Source organism: Varanus komodoensis, unplaced genomic scaffold (genome assembly GCF_004798865.1).
Source record: "Varanus komodoensis strain SLA01 unplaced genomic scaffold, ASM479886v1 scaffold8, whole genome shotgun sequence".
Taxonomy (NCBI): Eukaryota; Metazoa; Chordata; class Lepidosauria; order Squamata; family Varanidae; genus Varanus; species Varanus komodoensis.
The window spans coordinates 35,794,223-35,814,423 of record NW_025336481.1 but is presented as its reverse complement, the minus strand read 5'-3'; the positions used below and the strand labels follow the sequence as shown (position 1 = coordinate 35,814,423).

Below are 20,201 nucleotides of genomic sequence, written 5' to 3'. Positions count from 1 at the left end.
CCACTTGCAAATCAGAGATAAACTTATTTCATTATCTGCTTGTAATGAACTCCTTTCTGTTGTCTTTATCCCCATCTCCAGACTGATTTCATGGGCATTTCTGTCTCCTATTGTTTCTGACAAGGAGTAACCCATTGTTTATATTGGCATGAATGGGAATTGCCCAAGGGTGGTTGTGTATTCTTGAACTGCTGCTCTCTATTTCCATGGATTTCTGCAATCTGTATTCCTATTGGGTTGGACTTACAGTAATTCACATAGTGACAGGAGAGACCCTAGACAATACAGATATTTAAACCTGTCTTGAGTGTCATCACTAAGAACCTTAAAGCTTGGAGTTTCTGTAATGTCATGTTTAAATGAGATGAGAAAATTTGCTACTGATGCCAGCCAAACTATATGTATGGTTATAATAATCATCAAGTAATTTGGAATGTAGCCAATGTTTTTTCCTATTCTATATTCTTGGAAAGATTAGCTTTCTTTTGGTACATGAAGAGTTCAGTCTATATGCAGGAAAATGATGGGAGATAAAAATAATAACCAAGGGAAACACTATAGTGTATTTTGCTGTTTCAGTCAACTGGTATGTTAATTTTCTTTAGCAGTAGAGATGCATGGAGGGGGTGGGAACCTGCTTTTGGGATCTCTCTCTTCTTCAGCTACTAAATCATGCACAGACAGCTAGGTCTGGGCAGAAATGTAACACTGATACGTTATTTCAAGTATGTAACCATATAAATGCTTTTGTAGTGACAATTTTCTGTGCTCCCTCTTTTTTTCTCTTCCCAAAAGCACTCACTCGCTACACACACACACACACACACACACACACACACACACACACACACTGAAGTACTTGGGAAGTGGGATATAAAGGTGTTTTGAAATGACATGCTTAACCCATAACAATAGCAAACACACTGGGATGCTCTAGCATTTAGTGATTCAGCCTCTCACATTTCAAAAGACAACATGCAATTGTTTCTGTTTTCAACTGCTGCCTATTGCAGTTGCTTGGAGTTGCAACTCTCCTCATCCCCCTAAGAACCATCTAAGAACTGCCATTCCTTCATCAGCCAGTGATGTCCAGGATTGTACAATTGTATATAGAATATCTGGACTAGAGGGATGTTTACCACAGGAAAAAAGTGTTGTCCTGGAGCGGGATTCCAAATAATGGGGCAGGAAAGGATTTTCACTAGTAGTGTCCAGTGTACTCGGACAATAAGGACAGACTATGGTGGGGAGAGGCAACATGCGTGCTCCAGATGATTAGGACTATAAGTCCCTTACTTGGCCATTAACCAGCCTGAGAATTGTAGTCCCAAACGTCTGGAGATGACCAGGATGCCTTCCCTAGTTTATGGTATTGTTGCCTTGGGTTCAAAAGCCATTCCTGCTTCTATTAAAATCAGCACCAGTCATTTTAGGATGCAGTAATCCATGAAGCTTTTTGCTATGGTTAACTATTAATTTGCTGGTGCCATACCATCGCTTAATGGGATTTTGTTCTAGGTTCAATTTTTCTGTTTCTTTGATAATCTGGTGCCCAGGTCTTTGTATACTCTGTGCATAATAGTAATAATACTTTTAACAAAAGTAACTAATACTTTGCTGGAAGAAAAGCTGAATTGTACTATTGGTGTGGATTTTAACTTGATCAAATTCATAAATATTTATCATAGTTTATTCTGTCTGATTATCATGGAAAAGGGCACACATAGTTTTTAAAGTCTACCCTCTTTCAGAATTGTGCTTCATCTTCCTACTCCCTTCATCTGAAATTTCACTGGGCATTGCCCACACAAATCTTTGAACTTCCCCACAGTATGAAGGACTAGAAACAATCTGTTTGTTTAAAATGCTTGGTAAAATTTCTAGTATGCTGAATTCTATACCTAGTATATATTTCCATCCTTGCACAGTATGATTATAGAATATGCACAGTCTTGATTATATTGACCAGCATATTGATCTTGAGTTTGTAGGTGTCTGTTTGTCCTCTTTTAGTATTGAGGAAGTTAGGCTGCTTGGATATGGCAGCATTGACATTCAGGAACTAGTACCTGGCAGTATAATACAAATCCCTCAGATGTTTTTATCTTACTTAAACATGTTTCAAACAGTGCAAACCTCTTACCTTAACTCATTCCTACTGTTTTTCATGAGGCTTATTTCCAAGTAAATGTACATAGTTTTAGGCTGTAACCCTGTAGTGTTAATTAAAAAAAATTCCCATATCTCATACACATTGCTCATATCTACTTGAGCATTATTTTTAATTGGAGAAAAAAGTGGGTTGCCAATCCAATCAGCCTGATAACAGATAATGATTGACCTGCCACTGGCTCCAAATAAGCAAGTAAAGGCAGAACCAGTTTAATTGGGTGTGCTACTGTACTGGTGTGCATACATTTGGACTCGGGTACAAGCGCTGCACAGATGAAACACAGTGTGTTGCTCTATACCACCTAAGTAATCACACTTGAAAATTGTAACCTTTGACAATGAGATTTCCAGATAATTTTTTTTAGTAATAGTAGTCTAATAGAAAGTACATATGTATTTCTAATAATAAAATTATGGATTTACATTTCTTTCAGCGGGCATTAATTAAACAAAAGGCAGCAAGGGAAATCAGCAATAAAGAAATAAGCACTGATCAAGAGAACGAAAGTTCAGCCAAAAGTGAGCCAAGGAGGGTTAAAATATTTGATGGAGGGTAAGTATTTTCTAAAAGTAGTATAATACAATAGTACTTGCTTTGTATTGAAGTCTGTTTCTTCCCTCTCCCTATTCCACCTTTTAAAGTAGACCCATATTATTACAGGCATTGTGTGAGATGTGAAAAATGTGATTAAACTGAGAGCCCATCAATAGTTGCACAGTTGAAGAGCCAAAATTATTTGGCTGATGGAACAATGTGATGGTCCAAATTACTTACCAACAGACTGCTGCTGCTGCATAGCTTGGTACCTGCAGTCTCAAATCACTTATTCTTCCAGCCATTTTCTGCCCTGCTTTTTTAACATTTAATTCTTCAGACTAAAATTACTGTGAACTTGGGATGAAATGTCCAACATTCTAGAAGCCTTTGCTGTGCAGAACTGCCTTCCTGTAAATATTCACGAGATGATATTATTCTATTTGTGATTAGCGCTTCGGCCTGTATACCAGAGGTGGGTGAGGCAAAAAGAGCAGGCTACCCATGCCCAGCTTAACATTCTTCTTTTTGTTAACAATTCAGGGATCCTCAGCTATTGGCTGGTATAAAAATGAAATAAATAAATGCCAGTATCTAAGCCTTAGGAGAGGTGTATCACCCTTTCATACAGGAAAACCTTGAGACAGTCAGCCATTGAGGGAAAGGCTAAGGCATGGCAATCTGGGGAGCCCCTGAGCACTGGATTTGGCCCCAGTCTTGAGGTTTTATACCCCTGATTTCTTGCATGCGAGAAACCTAGACTATGCTTAAACCACTATGTAGGCAACTGACTATTGGTAGTCTGAGCATTTGTAAGCCACATCAGTAAGTAGAAGTCTAATCCTGCTTCCTTTATTTTTGTAAATGTGAGATGGTGATACTGCTTATAGTATCTCACCTTGGTTTCTGGGCTGACTGTTGACTAGCTCCTCACACTAGGAAAGCTGTCACACATTTTGAAATGGGTACCATTTAGTGGGTAGTTGGCTGTTTTTGTTCATCAACTTACTCAGAATATGATCCATAATAGCTCACTGATGTTATAATACAAGTTCAAAAAACAGAGATTCACAATTGCTGTGTGCAGTGAATGAGGAAAATGAGGACTGGAAAGGTTTGCAAGACATGTCAGAATAATTCCGCATCCCTGTTGTAGGGAAAAGGGATACACAGGGGGAAAAGAGAGGTGCATACAACTAAAAGTCCTTCTTGATGTATTTTCCATGGGTTCCCTCTGAGGTCCATTGCAGACACAATGTTTTATTATTGTTTCAAAATGTGGTTTTCAGACCTCCATTTTTTAACCATTGGCTAGACACATAATGCCTGAGGATATAAAGAAGGGTGGGAAATTCACATGAAAGGGAAAGGGCTTGGCAATGTGTGGGCAGTAGCATTTGTTCCTGTAGCCAGCTCCTATTCCCATAGTCCTCGTTAACTTTCCTCTGTGATAATTTTTTTCTTACCAAAATATCTAGCAAATATGTTAATGTACAAGTCAATTAAGATGTGCTTGTGTGCTAACTTAGCAAAATAACCAACATCTAAAATGTGAATTGGTAATCTGTCCCAATGTCCATGTTCATCTGCTGCTTGAATTTCTGACATAACATCTGTACCAAGAATTCTGATATTCTTAATTGAGTTTTCTGTTTTATTTGAATTAGGTACAAGTCAAATGAAGAATATGTATATGTCCGTGGGAGAGGAAGAGGAAAATATATATGTGAAGAGTGTGGAATTCGCTGTAAAAAGCCCAGTATGTTGAAGAAACATATTCGCACACACACTGATGTCCGTCCTTATCACTGCAACTATTGCAATTTTTCCTTCAAGACTAAAGGTACGTGAACCTGTTAAATTTCATTGCTTTTATGTTTTCCCCAGCCTTTTAGTCATTGCTTTTCTGGTAAGGATGTAGAAAAGAACATGTAAAGCTATAAGAAAACTAATGAATTGGTGAAATGCCTTTACTTTGGGAACTTCTAATATTAACTAGATATTAAACTGCCCAGAGTCTGTGCCAATGGGACAGTATATAAATGTTAAGATAAAAATAAACTTACCTGTTTCTCTGATAATCTACTTACCTGCCGACTAGATGATGATTAAATAGGTGCAAAACCTCAGTCCATGGGGGTCCAATCCCGCCCTTCTGGAGTCTCATTCTGGCCTTGTGGGTTACCCGGATGACCACATCCCATTTTCCTGTGCCCTGTTCCCAACCCTTTTGCCACCAGCTACCATTTGATGGATTCCTAGCTTTCTGTATAAAGCTTAAAAGGGAGTTATATGTAAAATGTTCACTTACATTGCAGTTCAATTTATTACTTACCCTACTAATTATTTTTCTGGTGGAATGAGTGGGATTCATAGCACATTTCAACATTATTTTTGAAGCATTGCATCACATAACAATTTGAGCAACATAATCTAATGAAAATGCAAACAGCCACAAGAGAAGCATCAACAGTCTTCTGTGGCTGGATAAATTGAGGGTGGGGCATAATCTGGGTTTTTGCCCCCCCCCTTGTGTGTGTGTGTGAGAGAGAGAGAGAGAGAGAGAGCGCGAGCGAGCGAGCGCCCATAATGTCTCCTTGCCCAAACAGCCAGACCGCTATGATCCCAGCAGAGGCTGTGTAATTTCTTCAAACAGCCAGACCGCTATGATCCCAGCAGAGGCTGTGTAATTTCTTTTGGGACAAGACAAAGATGTGCCCCAGCAGAAAAGAAACCTTTCTTTTAAAGGGATGCTTTGTATCTATAGCTGGTAGATGGTAGGAAGCCATCAGGCAAGCTTACCCTAGGAAGGATATTTTTTTTCCCTTTGCAGGCTAGATCTTAGATTTGTTACATGCTTGGTTTGGCAGCCTGGGGAAACTATGTAGCTTCTGTTTCTTAGCTTTTTTTCTAATAGGAAGCTGCTTTACTTAGTTTATTGTAAAGAAAATTATAGGAAGATGGTACACCACCTCATACCACTGTAAGGATGAGATGAAAACATTCTGTGTGTGTAGATTAGTGTGTTCAGGCGATCCTTGATTGTGAACAGATTCAACAAGCACTGCAGTTAACTGCAAGCTGAAGTGCTTGTGTCTGACTATAAGCCTAAACAACAAAATTAAAACCCTGTAACTCTGTATAAATGTTAGCCAAGACATCATTCATTTCAAAACTTCAGCATAAATACAGTTTCCTCATAGCAACAGTTAATATTTATTGCTTGTTTGAACATAAGCACACCATAAATACACTGTATATGTTTTTATGGCCATAGAGGAATCCATGATATATGACTGTATGATATAAGACTTCTGTTTGTTTGCTTCTGTGGTACTGTTGGTTATGAGACCAACAATCCAATGCAACTATTTTATAGGAGAAGAAATACTGCAAGGATGAATTGTGTGAGGTAGCAAATGTATTAAAAATTAAACAGCCATGACTGCTTTCCTTTACTAGTTTACTAACTAAATCCAGGCCATGTCCAGCTTCACTTTGATGATGTCTGTAACAGAAAGAATGCTGATGGTCTTAGGAGCAAAAGTCATTTTGGGTACATTCCTAGGCAAGTTTAGGCAGGAAAAGAAGCCTACAATTCCAAATGTGTCTCAGCCAACATAGTAATAATAATAATAATAATAATGTAGTATTAAACTTCCAGACAAGATAGCAAATATATAAAATCATTCAGAGCAGATTTGTTTCTCATAAGGAAATAAGCCTCTAGTATACCAGTTCTTTATGTATCTCTTCCCTTTCATTCTAGTATGTATTAAATAGAAAGCAGTACATTGGAGAATTAGTGTGTTAGTTTGGGCACAAATTAAGTTTTACATATAATTAATTTTCTGTGGTGACTGACATGCTTACTGTTACAGTTCAGTGCTGGTACATACACATGTGCATTTTATCATAAAGCAATGTATTACTTCTTTGTTTTCCTAAGGAAACTTGACAAAACATATGAAGTCCAAGGCGCATAGCAAGAAATGCATGGATCTGGGAGTCTCAGTGGGATTAATAGAGGATCAGGATATAGAAGAATATGGTAATTCTTTTTGAAATGCCACTTCATTTTCTATGTCTTAAATCTATATTTTTCTATCCTAAATATTTCCCTTCCTTTTCTCAAAACTGGGCATTTTGGATCTTAAGTAATTTTAATAAGATTTGTGTGTATGCGTGATCGTAGCTGTTGTACTTTGAGAGGTGATGCAGTTGCCAGAATATGGGAGATGAAGTTGGTAACATAATTGACTGAATTGCCCAGTTTTCACTGTACACTGCTTAGTAGTTATTCTGGTAATTATTTAAATCACACAGTTCCCATCTGTCAAATTTTGTACTCATAAGAAATCATTTTCTAAAATCTTTTCTGAATTTTTTTCAAAGATTTTAAAATAAAAAGCAGATGTCACAAATGAACTGCACTCAGCATTTTGCTCTATATAATTAAACCCATCTTGCTATAAAGGGCTATTTCTGTAAGATTAGAATTATGGGCTTGATCCAGACTTTGGCATGCATCATGAAGCAGGCAGAAGCAGATTTCTTCTCATGGCATTCTTCTAAAAATGCTACCCAGAGGCTTAGGAGATGCTGTTTCATGTTGTGGGCTGTGACATAGAAGGATGAAGGAGGAGATCCCTAAAATTCAGACGGAAGAATCTTCTGGAAGGTGCATCTAGCCCCTGTGCCACAGCTCACCCAATTCAGCAAGATCCATGACAGTCTCCATAGCCATGGGGAAGTCAACTTCTGTGAGCCCTATTATGTACATAACATTCTTGATTCTACCTGTGATTCCTTGGTAAGTGTATTCATTAGTATCAGTAGGGCCACATCTAAATTCTATTAGTATCTAAGAATTTCAGATTCTTAAAGAGAACATAAGCAACATTTTTCTTGTCATACTGATAGGATGAACATCAAAATACACAAGGCTGTGCAAAACTACATTTCTCATTGATCACGTAAAAGAACTTTGGACATTGGAATGTTTGAAACACAGGCCCAGGAATGTTGTTGGACTTCAGTAAATTATGATGGGAATTAAAATTATACTTGCATTTTAGCCCAGTAGTGATTTAGGACATAGCCAACCTGATGTATTTATTTTGCTAACTTTTGCCCTAGGGTGACTTTTTAAACTTTTTGAGTGTTTTCCTGATTTAGGTTAACTATTTTATTGGATTGTGGAACAGTTGGAAAGATGGAGTGGTGAATTTTATTGAAAAAAGCAGAAAGGGTAGGAGATTAATGGACTTTCTCCAACTTGGCAGCCAATAATAGAGTAAATGAATCAATCTGAATTCATTTCTTAAAGATGTGATGGAAGTAACTTGGTTGTCTCGGGTGGTTTGACTGCATAGCACATGCAGTTCTATATTTTTTTAATTACCTTTTTAAAGTGGAGCCAGTGTGGTATCGTGGTTAAGAGTGTGGGACTGGGACTCAGACAGTCTGGGTTCTAATCATTGCTTGGCCTTGGAGCCATCTGGGTGACTTTGGGCCACTCACAGACTCTCAGCCCAACCTACCTCACAGGGCTGTTGCTGTGGGGATACAACTGAGAGCAGGAGAATGATGTAAACCACCTTGAGTTCTTCAGTAAAGAAAGAAAAAAGCATTATATAAATCTAATAAATAAAGTACAACTGGTAAAACTGTTCACAGTAGTTCTCTTCAGGCATTGGTCCTTCCTTGATGTACTGCACAAAGAAGGCTGCAGCAGTAACAGAACCAGGAAACTGGGAGAGAGGCATGCATATGTGTGGAAGAAAGAAGAGGGTGTATTGCTGCACTGGGCAGTCCCAAGAGCAGGTGCCTCTACCTGGAATGTACCAGTTCCCAAGATCAGCAGTCATATTGTCCTGAGTGTTTCTCACTTTTCAAGATATAGGTGCCTGTGTTTTTTCAACTCCTAATTATGTGGAATTTATGTCATTGTAAATGATGAAGAAGAGTAATACTTATTGTGCTTGACACAATGGAAAAGCTTTCATCTTCCCTTCCTTCACCCCTTTAGCAAGAGCTCTAAGCCTGCTCATTAAACTCATCCAAATTCAGAAAACAATTTGGGCCAAAACAGACAGTTTAAATCCAAATCTAGCAGCTGCGTCTCTTCCCACCCACCCCCATTTTTTAAAAACAGAGTAGGCACATGGCACCAATCCGGATCAGGACCCTAGCATGATGGGAAGATAAGTAACGGTGCATTAAAATATCCATATTAGATTACCTGACCCTTCTCCAGAGAAAAGAAGCAGAAACAGCTATTATATGTGGATTTAAAGTAATGTCCGTTTGTTGCAGCCCTTGGTGTGAGATCTTTGGGGAGATGATACAAGAGCTGTCTCCCAAGATGTTAGAGGCAAGCAGTTGTTCCTCCTTGGCTACAGTGTTGCTATGCTACCCAAGGTTTAAAATAGAAGAACAAACTTTACTTTGCAAACAAAAGAAACCAAGGATGTTTAATGGGATCCAAGCTGTTAGCCATTGGCATAATACCTAAGGGGACCTCCAGCTTATGTAGATGTAAAAGAAAAATACAGGCTTTCTTCTCATGTTTGCTCTTTCAGATATTGCAGAAGACATACCCTAAGTATGTTCAAGAATCCCTTATTATTAATTTGTTCACTTAAATTAGCTGAAATGTAGCATGTTTTGATCGGGCTGCTAGCCTTCTACGTAATTTAGTCTGACAAAGCCGCTAGATGTAGTCTAGCTGAACACAGTGCTAATGATCTGGCAAGGAGAATCTCAATCAAAGCGAGAGTTTTCTCATTGTAAGCCCTGGAATGGCGTTTTGTGCTCACAGTTCTTTGTTCACAGCCAACAGGCTGCTGCTGCTGCGCATGCCATTTTCTGGATTGCAGCCAAATTCTTTATTGAACACAATTGTCCTGGAAGCTTTTAGACCTCATGCAATCCTTCATTGGCATAGATGTTGATGTTGTTAATAATATTGCTCCAATAAAATATACTGATTCTTTCCCTACTTCTAATCTTCTATCAAAATAAGAGTGGGCAAGAAAATATTACAGTTAATACCCAGAGACAGAAATTGAAGCAGTCGTATTGACTCCTTTCAAACACATTCAGTAGCCTATTGTTTGGTTTGCACACGTCTTAAAGCAGTGCAATAACTTGAATCCAACATTTGATGGGCTACGTAGTGTTTGAGTGTCAGTCTGGAAGAGAAGTTTGCAGGGGAGCAAGAGCATTGTGCATTCATGGGAAGGGCTGTTCTTGACATGTAATAATTAGTGAAGCTTCGATACTGTGACTGCATAGCCTCTCTTTCTGTGAGGTTTGCACAGAATCTGACTGGAGAATTTACAGGAGCAGATTTTGGATTTGCCATCATTTCGGAATTAGTAAATACCACTTAGTTTCATCCTTTATGTTCCAAATCACCCTTGCATCTGTCATCTCCTGCTTCAAAGAATGCCATTTCCACCCAAAATACAGAGCTACTATGTCTGGAATGCTGGCTGCTGAACTAAGCTGTTAGACCAGGTGAACCATTCAGTGTGACATGTCACAGCTTGGGGAGATCGTTTTTCACAGTGTGGCCCCGGTTTTCATCGTGCAGTCCTCTTAATTGGCCAGTGTTCCAGTCCTAAGTACACTTGTTTTGAAGAAAGTTGACTTGTTTAGGAGCATAGCTTCAAGGAAGTGAAACTTACCTCCTAATAAATGTTTAGACCTTCAACTTGTGCTCCCCAGATGTGATGAAGTTCAACTCATGTTATTCTCAGCCAGCATGAGCATTTGCTGGAGATGAAAGGAGCTGCAGTTCTTTGCCCTAAAACTAGCCTCCCGCCCTGGTCCTGGGGGACACCAGATTGAGGAAGGCTAGTTTTAGGGCAAAGCTGTTAAAGTAAAGGCCCCACAGCTTTTATCATAACACATTTACAGATCTGTGGATCTTTTTTTTTTTTAGGACTAGGAAGCAGTTGCAGCTAGTGGTGACCTGAAGCTAATGGAGAAGGACATTCAACATTCAGGGACATCTTTGGCTGACAAGACAGAGGATAACTATCCTTGTCGTGTATGAGTACTTGGGAAGGCAAGCATTGATAGGTGATAAGGGGTTCAGATTGTGGGAGCTGTTGGAGAGCGCATAGGCCTGGAGGAGAGTTATCAGCCAAAAGAGGCCAAAATGTTTTGCTATTTATTTTTAATGTTTTGAGAAAGAGCATATTTTGATAGAAACTGTATCCTTAGGTCAACTGATGTGATCTTGGAAAAGTTGTATAAATGTGGCTTCTTTGCAAAGAAATTGTTTTGTGCAAACAAAAGTCATGGACACCAATAGAGCACCAATATTTCTCCCTTATATATTTATAACTTCGACAGCAAGCTGTAAATTTGTGTCTGCTGCCTCACCTTGTTGGGAAGATCTCCTGTGTTTGCCAGCCGCTACTTCTATTCCTGGCTGTAAAAGGGCTGGGTGTTATTCAGTGCAGGGCTAGTAGCTTGAGCAGGGAGTTATTTGAACAACTCGTTGCATTCCTTTTAGGAAGGAGCAAGTCCTTTACTCCCTAGCATTTCAAGGCAAACATCAAAGCATTTTTCCCTCTCTGGGGCTTTTAAGTTCTTCCTGTCTGAGTTTTCCCAGTAGATGTCAGTAGTAGTCTGTGTGGTTGGGGTTCTGCAAGCAAGTGTAATCAGTTAAATTTGGTGTTACACTACCTCTAGTATGAAGTTCCATAAGAAATGATACTACCAATACTGCCAATATGCCATTCTTGCTGGCAGCAATCCTGTTGTTGCCTTAATTAATTTCCCTCTCTTGCCATTGTGGATGTATACTATGAGCACTAATTATGAGTGTATTTGGGGACCTGTACATAAATAGGTAAAAATAAAATGCTTAGAACCTTATCTTTAAGTTCATGATCACTTTAGACCAGGCTTCCCCATCCTGGTGTTTTCCAGAGGTGCTGGACTGTGGATCATGGGAGCTGTAGTCAAACACATCTGGAGGGTGTGAAGTTCAGGAAGGACTAGTGTAAATAATATGCATATGATTAACAAAGGTCAAGGCAGGCAGAATACCATCAACAATATTTTTACCTGACTATCAGTTGTATTTGGCTGGATATATGGTGTCTACGTGGGATTGTTACTTTCTACAGTTTCATTGTCAATTCCTTTTAATCTTTTTCTGTCAATAATTAATGTGTTCTCTTCCTGTTCTAAAACTCCTTAGTACAGCAGCCACATTTTTACCTAAGCTGGTCAAAATTAGTTCTTGATAGTTACAGATTTCTTTATCTCTTTTTCTGTTTAGAATTCCTTAAGAGGTTTTAGATGTGAACGTCTATGTAAAATGAATGTAACCTCACTGTAAAGTAGCACGGTGCAATTACTTGTGGTATATAAAGAGCTGTATGAAGAACCATCGAACAAGCCTTATCAAACTCCATGACAATAGTTGAAGAAAAAATAGATTTATATATATACTGGACAAAATACCAGTTGCTTTATCCAGTTGTATACCGTTTCTTGAACACAAGGCACATTTGTCACTCCCTACCGATGCTTACAGAAGCAGTTAATGTTTTGCTGATGCCATTAAAGTGCTTTTAGTTATACCGCAAGGAATAGTTTAGCAGTGAAAAAGGAAGAAAGGGGTTAGAAATCTTCCAATGCCATTATTATAGCAGTGTATTATAGACACTGAGGGGAAGTGCTCTGGGAAGATGAGAACGTCACATCTTATTACTCCCCAGTTCAGGTGCATTTATAGAATTACCTTAGTTTCAGAATTAATTGTTTCTCCGTGACTGATACAAATAGTTAGCAATAAATGGAAAGGAGTTTTGTTTTAAAAATAAGAATAAATACGTGAATAAACACTTGTTCTAATTGATCAGTGCTATTTGTTTTCTCCAAGGTAGTGTGCTTATTGTGATATCTCAAAAGAGCCTGCTTCAAATTACATATGTTATAAGATACAAAGCATTTGTTGGACATCTTGCAAAAGTTGTTAGGGCATCTTCAAAACTGTCAATGTTATACACAACTGCTGGGGGGTTTGGGGGATGACAGCTACTGAAAACCCTTTCCTGAGGCAGATATTTACATCAATTAACATTACTGTTAAATGGAATTTTAATTATTTTAGCATCAAGTGCTGGCACTAAGGAATTATTAATTGTTTTATTTTTGAATGATTTTTTAATTGTAAACCATCATGAGATTTTTAATGAATGATGGTATTAAAATTTTTAAATAAAATAAATAAAAATAACATACACAGATGAAACAAGCAGCCTCTGTTGGGGAATAGTATGTATAATTCCAGACTGTCCAATGTGACTTGCGTTCTCTTTCTGACTCTTCCAGAAAGGGACTATTATTTAATGATGAGGTGTGTGATTTTATCCTAAAATATTGAGTCTAACTGTTTTACATAGAAGCAACTCTAAATCAGACCTTTTAAATGGTTCAAGCCATAGCAGTTCCCACTGTCTTAAGTAAGGATGCTGCAGCTCCATAAATTACTGAGGAAAGGACCCTGTGCAGTCAGCAGTACATCTGGGGGGCATGGATGCCCCCCCACCCGCCCCAGTCCACAAGCTTGTTATGTTGACATCATTAATAGGTAGAAGCTAGAGACACACAACACTGCTGCACAAGGAGTCAGCTAGCCTTCCTGACTTGGATTGCAGCTTTGTCCACTTCCTGGCCAGGGCCCAAGACAGGAAAGAAGTCCGGTGAGCACAAGGGAGCCAGGTGCTGACCTAATCACCCCCTCCTTCATGAGCACAAGTATGAAGTAAATGCTCGGAAGGGGAAATGAGAGTGATGCTGTGAGAAATGCACAGCGATCTCTCGTGCCACTGTGAAATGAAGAATGAACTTGCAAATCTCCCTTTCTTCTTAAGTGCAACTGCAGAAGTATAATAAAGAATTATTTTCAAAAGTAGCTAAGCAGAGTGCATTTTTGCTGTCTTTCCTAGGTGAAAAGCAGCGGCTGGGTTATGATCGGTCTGGATTTGATGCAGACGATTCCGATGGGCCAGATGAGGATGAGAATGACAACGAAGATGATGATGAAGACAGCCAGGCTGAGTCTGTTATCTCCGCCACTCCGTCCGTTTCAGCCAGCCCACAACATCACCCATCTAGAAATGTTTCTCAGGAGATCTCGAGTGCTGATGAAGAAATCAAAATTGTGGATTGTTATGCTGGGGTTCACACAGACACTCTGGACGTCCTGCCAAAAGCACTTCTCACAAAGATGACAGTACTTAGTTCAGTGCAGTCAGACTGCCGGAGTGCAGGGCCGCCCGTCGCAGTTATTTGCAGAGAAGCAAATGAAGGAAGCTTGCAAAACAGCTCAGCTGACACAGAACCTCCTGCCCCCTCCGAGACTGTTTCCCGGTCTCCATGCCATCAGATGTATGTGGACTACCCAGATACAGAAGTATTACGAAGTTCTGCTCCTACTGTTACTGCCACCGTAACTTCCAAGGTGAACAGATACTTTTTAGTTCTTCTTCAGAATTATTGCAGGGAGGCAATTCTTAGTGTGTTCTTGGCAGAATGATGCTTAGATGTCCTTGGCTGTGTTTGCTAACCATGCAGACCTGGAAAGATTTCAGTGAAACTTCCAGTATTTTAAAATGAGTCACACTAAAATGTGATGATTAGATCAGAACTTTGCATTGAGTTAACCACAGACTATTGACATAATTAAACTAATGGGGTTTATTTTTCATACACTGATGTAATTGGCATGCACTTCTCTGTAGGAATATTTATAGGGATTTGCGTGTTACTTGCATGGATGTACAGACATGTGGAGGCTACCTTTGGTCCATACATGCAAGCAGGGCTTTCCCATGGTCAACAATAAATGAGAAAGAATTTCTGACAAATACCTGCCCCTGCTGGTCATGGAAAGTATCATAAAAGTATAGAAATTCATACCATAAGGAAATTGTGTTAATACTTCTATGTCCCACATGGTCTGTGTGACTTGTTGGAGAACAGCGACACTGATGCAGCATAATTGGCTTGCTTGGTTGTAGGTTTTTCTACAATACTAAAAAAACCCTTTGCAGAAAAGATTCTTGATCTATGCTGGCACAGGGGAGGTATGAAGAAACCAAGAGGTTATTTTGCCTTCTTGAATTCAATTTGAAACAAAACTAACTGTCAGATGTTAAACTGGTGGCTGTTTCTCAGCCTAGTAAGAGGAGCAGTCTAAGCTGGCAGAGTAAGGGAATGCTTTTGAAGGTTCAAATGGCAGAACCACCATGAAACTAAAACATGGAATTGAGAAAGAAGAAAAGCCTAGAGGCCTGGCAGGGAAGGGTTTGCAAGTCAAGTCAAGTTTTATTGTATTTAGCCAAAAGCCATTACAAAATTTACAAAAGACATAGTGAAAAATTAGGGAAATAAATGTTAAAATTGAAAAAAATAATAATGATAAAAGTTAAATAAAACTGGTTTACTCGCTATCAGTTAGCTACCTTCTTTGACCTAATCTTCATAGCTGCTGAAACAAACAGAGATACTATAGGATAGGTAAGCATTGTTATCTGATATCATAAAAACAATCTTGTCAGATTCAGAGCATGCATCAATGGCAGATAAAATTCCAGCTAAAAAATTAACTCTTGGATCTTTATGTAGCAGACATGATATCATTTAATGGGGGAAATTCTGTACTACAAGAGAACCACAAATACCTACACAGTGTTCTATTGGAGTATGAGAATAACGATCTGCCAAAAAGGCAGGGAGTATTTCCAGCAGGTCTTTTGGCAGGCTTCTTGCACATTTTAAGTGAGAAAGGTCAACTAGCCATCTTATTGCTGCCTTTTCCCCTTTTCCTTTCCTATCCTAGAGCACAACTTTGACAAGACTTCCCTCTCCTCCCTTGGACCGGAATACCCAGACCACAAAAGTTTCTCCTTCAATGACCTCTCTTTTCCCAGAGAGCCAAGAGCAGCGGCTAGAGGAACATCCGCCTCAGGCCATGAAATTGGCACCTCCGCAGACTCACCTCTTCAGCCACCTCCCCTTGCACTCGCAGCAACAAACCAAGACCCCCTATGGGATGGTGCCGGTGGGGGGCATCCACGTGGTCCCTGCCGGCTTGGCTGCATACTCCACTTTTCTCCCCATTCAGGCCCAGCCAGTGCAGCTCACAATTCCCGCTGTCAGCGTGATCCACAGAACTACAAGTGCCCTCGGCAGCCCTGCCTGTGCAGTTGCTGGCAGTGCAAGTCCCCTTGGTGTTGCCGAAGTGAACAGCGTTGTCCCTTGCATCCCCATTGGCCAGATCAACGTTCCCAGGATCCAGAGCCTGAGCGCGCCCACTTTGCAGTCCCTTCCGTCCCTCAGCATGGAAACGGTGAACATCCTGGGCCTGACCAGCACCAACGTCACTCCGCAGATGCACCCTTCAGGATTAACCCTAAATGCCGTGGGACTACAAGTGCTGGCCGCAAACCCTTCCCCTCAGAGCAATTCCAGCCCTCAGGCACACATTCCAGGTCTGCAAATTTTAAACATCGCTCTGCCCACGTTGATCCCTTCGGTCAGTCCCGTGACTGCAGATGGGCAGGGCATCGCAGAAACACCAGCTTCCAGTAACACGGCCTGTGAAACGTGTCCGGATCAGGGCTTTGCGAAATTGCCTGACAGCAATTCCTCTCAGATCCCCAGCGGTCTGTCTCCTCAGGTGGCGCTTGCCGACCAGCGGCGCAGCATTGAACATCTGTTGGAACCGGCGCTTTCGAGTGAGTACCGGCGGCAGGATAGACCAGGTAAACTGGCCTCAGAAAAGTCTGACTCCGAGAGTCCTACGAAACCAAAGTGCAATATCAGTTCTGTTTGTGTCGAGCAGGCGTCTGCATCAGATCCTCCCACGAAGGGCAATGCCGATGCTTTACCGACTTCCCCCAGACGTCGGACTGTCTCTTTAGATAGGCAAGTGCACAGGCAAAAGGAGGTGGCCGAGCGACAGAATATTGTGGAGTTCAGTGATGGCAGCAGTGACGATGAGGACAGACTTGTTATAGCGACTTAAGGGTTTTTGGTTTTGCGTTGGGTTGTGCGTGCGTGTTCCGTTTTGTGTGTGTGTGTTTTTTAAGTATCACTTAAAAGGTTTCTTTGTGAACCTTCCTTTTACTTAAAGCACATTTTTTTCTGACACAAACTCATTACTAATCTTTGTGCAATCATGAACTCTTGACCAATAATTGTTGTTTCTTGTCAGCTCCAGCCATTTTTTGTACATGTTGTATAGACAATTGTGCCTTTTGGGGTGGGGGGGAGTTTTATGTTTAGAAAACTGTACAGATTGTCAAAAGTATATATGTATATTAAAACCAAGTAGTTACTTGTGTTTCGTAAGTAAAACAGAATTTAAAAAAATCTTGCGTCAAATGAAATAAATCATTAAATTATATGTTGCACTGTTAAATGTAATTTTTTTTATGGCTGTGGGGCAAAGTTTGTGTGTACGGATTATGTACGGCTCCATATTTATTGTATGCATATTAGTCTTGAGGGAAAGGGTCTGTCCATTTTTCTTGTGTATGACATCAGCTTTACACTTAAAATTAAATCCCGTTATCTGTGTTAATGAATTATTTCAGTAAAATTTTTGTTTACTGACTTTACCACTGCTCAAGTTGTGCCTTCTTCATGTAAAATGAGCCAACAAGAATAGCTTTTCCTTCCATTCTCTAGGCTTCTACAATCCCATCCCAGTTTGTTTCTTAAAAGGCTTTGGTCTGCCGATGGTGTAAAGAAAATTCGGTAATGGGATCCCCCTGCCTCTGTCTTCAGTGGAAGACTGTCTAGGAATAGAAGTAACAACTATCCTTTTCCTGTAAGGAACACAAACTTCTTAGTTTTCAATTAGAAGGTATGCATTCTTATTTTAAGTTAAATTAAGATGTTAATTAAGTTTGCCTGTCACGAGGAAATATCAACCCATTTTTGACAGTGACAGAAAAAGCTTTACTTAATCTTTGTTTTTTAAAGATGTCAAACAGAAGCATAAAGCCACATTTTCTTAATTTACCATATGATTGAGAAAAAGTATTTTTCAATTTCCATTAAGAAAAAGACTGGTCCCTAAGATTTAGCGAAAGCCAGGTTGCAGCAGCTGTGTTTTCACTTGATGTTTACCTCATGCTCTCCAAAGAGCATTTCGCACTGGGGAGATGATTTAGACTAGAAGAATACCTTATCCTTGTAAATTGGATTTTATTTCATTTATGAGGGAACAGGTGTTCCTCCCATCCACTTTTTTCCCAGAAGAAACATTGCAACTTGATTTATATAACATGGCAAATTATTATGGGTAACTAGCTACAGTAGATTTTTATTTCTGGCAAACCCAAACCAGTTCCAATAGGGTTGCCTCTCTGTGGGCGATAAACCACCCTTACAAACCGTGGATAGTTTTAAGACTTGCTTTGCCCACAGTGGATTGCATTGTCATCTGAACCCAACAACTATCCCACCATGGAGAAAGTGAAGTGGTGAGTGAGCCGCTTAGCAAGAGCAGAAGAAACAGCTCGTTTTTTGCTGAGGTCACCTGGGCCACCACCATTGGCAGCTGGTCCACCAAGTGCCAACGTGTTTCCCCTGTAGTGATGGTGACCCCTTTTGTGGTTGCTCTTTTCTTCCTTTTTTTCCAGAGTTTACATTGCACTTTCTGTGAAGGGACAGCCACTGACAGCCCCTCTTAAAAGTGCCCAAGCAGCAAAATAGAGTGACTGTTCCTATTTCTCTACGTTAAAAAAAAAAAAAAAATGAGCCCAGGATTTCTGCAACTTTGTTCACTGCCAAGAGAAAGTGACACTGTGAGATCTACTTTTAAAAAGTCTCATGGATCATCTAGAGTCCTGAGAGGGTGTGAAAAACACCGTCCAACACCCCAAAAAACTAGAGGTTCTCAGTTGGAGGGGGTGATCTACACATCCTCCCCTTTTGCAGGCAAAAATCTCAGACAGTTTTGCTTTCCATTTGACAGCTCTCTGTCTGACTGCTGTCAAATAGGAAGCAAAACAACACATTTACCTGTTTGTAGCTTTGCTTTGTCAAGGTCCATGGATAGTGCTCCATATACTTTTACAGGAGACCATGTAAAAGTATACACCATGCAGGGTGTTGCCAAAGCAAGGCTGCACATTTTAGAATGTATAACCAGGAACTCCCCCCCCCCCTCCCCAGTTGAAATCTCTGCAAACCTTGGGGTCTTTTTTTTAAAGTGATGAACCAATGGCAACTTTGCCAATGTGCTGCATGGGCACTTTGCAGGGGCTGCCATTTCAGAGTTGACAAAAGTGATCCCAGGGGGAAAGCGGGCACAATGCTGTGGCAATCATAGAAGGCAGTTTGGTAATGGCAGGAAGAAAAAATAAGATGGTTCCGGGCCTAGAGGCCATAACTTACTTGCAGGGTGGGTTCTGTGACCAGACAATGTGCTTGAGTCATCACATAGCAGATGTGCTTGCTGGAGAAAAGGGTTCGGTGTACTATATGCTACAGAATGCTAGAGATGCTAAATAAGAGAGATCTATATTTAAAGACTACTCTTAATGCTGGGCATTATATTCCAGACCAGAAAAGGTGGAGAAGATTCAGTGAAATCCATGGGTTCTGTTTAATTGTCACTTACCCTAGAAGGTGTCAGCACAGCCTCATAATCTGGGAAAACAAGGTTTTAATTTCATGCATTAAAAAAACTTGTCAGAAAAAATATACCACAGTAAAACCCTGCAAGATATTTAAATGTGTACATGAAAATCTGAGTTTTGCGAGCATTGCTCAATTTTGGATTTGTATAACAGAATACGTTTGACTAGAAAAAAATGACAGTATGGAATTGTTTTAAAAGGGGCATTTTATTAATGTGATGTTGAATTTATAAACAGTTAATTTTTTTCCAGCTGAAGACTGGACCTGAGTCAGGAGGAAGAGTAGGGGATTGAAGCATCTATGGAGTTTTCTGTCAAGATGGTGTTAAATTGACATACTCATATTTTGCAAGGGATCATACAAAGGGACATTGGAAGGGTTTGCCATTGAACTGGTAGCCCGACCTCTTTCTCTGTGGAGAGAGGAACACCACAGAACTTGAGAGAGTTCATATTTCATACATGAAGGGTGTCGAGGAGTAGAAGATGACCAGTTTAGCTGGATGTACAAATATTCTAACCCAGCAGAGAGCAACTTGGTGCTTCTTCAAATGTTTTAGCCTACAACTCCCATCTGCCTTTAACCTGCATATCCCATCACAAGAAATGATGAGAGTCATAGGCTATGGTATCTGGAAGATGTCAAGTGTCCCGTTGTATCCTGCAGCCAGATTCCTCTGAAAATTTAAGGGGAAAAAATCAGGGCCTACTACATTCCAAAGCTTCACTCAGGAAAGAAAAATCTTGCCTTGAGATGCATTTATGAGCAAGGCATATTTAGTCGTACATGGTTTGCATTACCCAAG

At 40.0% G+C, this 20,201-nt stretch overlaps 1 protein-coding gene across 10 annotated transcripts in view; it reads left to right on the top strand.

Moving 5' to 3' along the window:
- Nucleotides 1–17,364, top strand: part of HIVEP1 (HIVEP zinc finger 1) — a 101,307-nt gene extending 83,943 nt beyond the window's left edge. For all 10 annotated transcript variants that reach the window (XM_044455616.1, XM_044455619.1, XM_044455617.1 and 7 more), the window contains 5 exons: nucleotides 2,607–2,725; nucleotides 4,375–4,550; nucleotides 6,657–6,758; nucleotides 13,687–14,201; nucleotides 15,582–17,364. In XM_044455616.1, coding sequence (XP_044311551.1) covers nucleotides 2,607–2,725; nucleotides 4,375–4,550; nucleotides 6,657–6,758; nucleotides 13,687–14,201; nucleotides 15,582–16,769 — 2,100 coding nt within the window. In that variant the 3' untranslated portion in view covers nucleotides 16,770–17,364. The remainder of the gene's footprint in view (nucleotides 1–2,606; nucleotides 2,726–4,374; nucleotides 4,551–6,656; nucleotides 6,759–13,686; nucleotides 14,202–15,581) is intronic.
- Nucleotides 17,365–20,201: the final 2,837 nt, after the last annotated feature.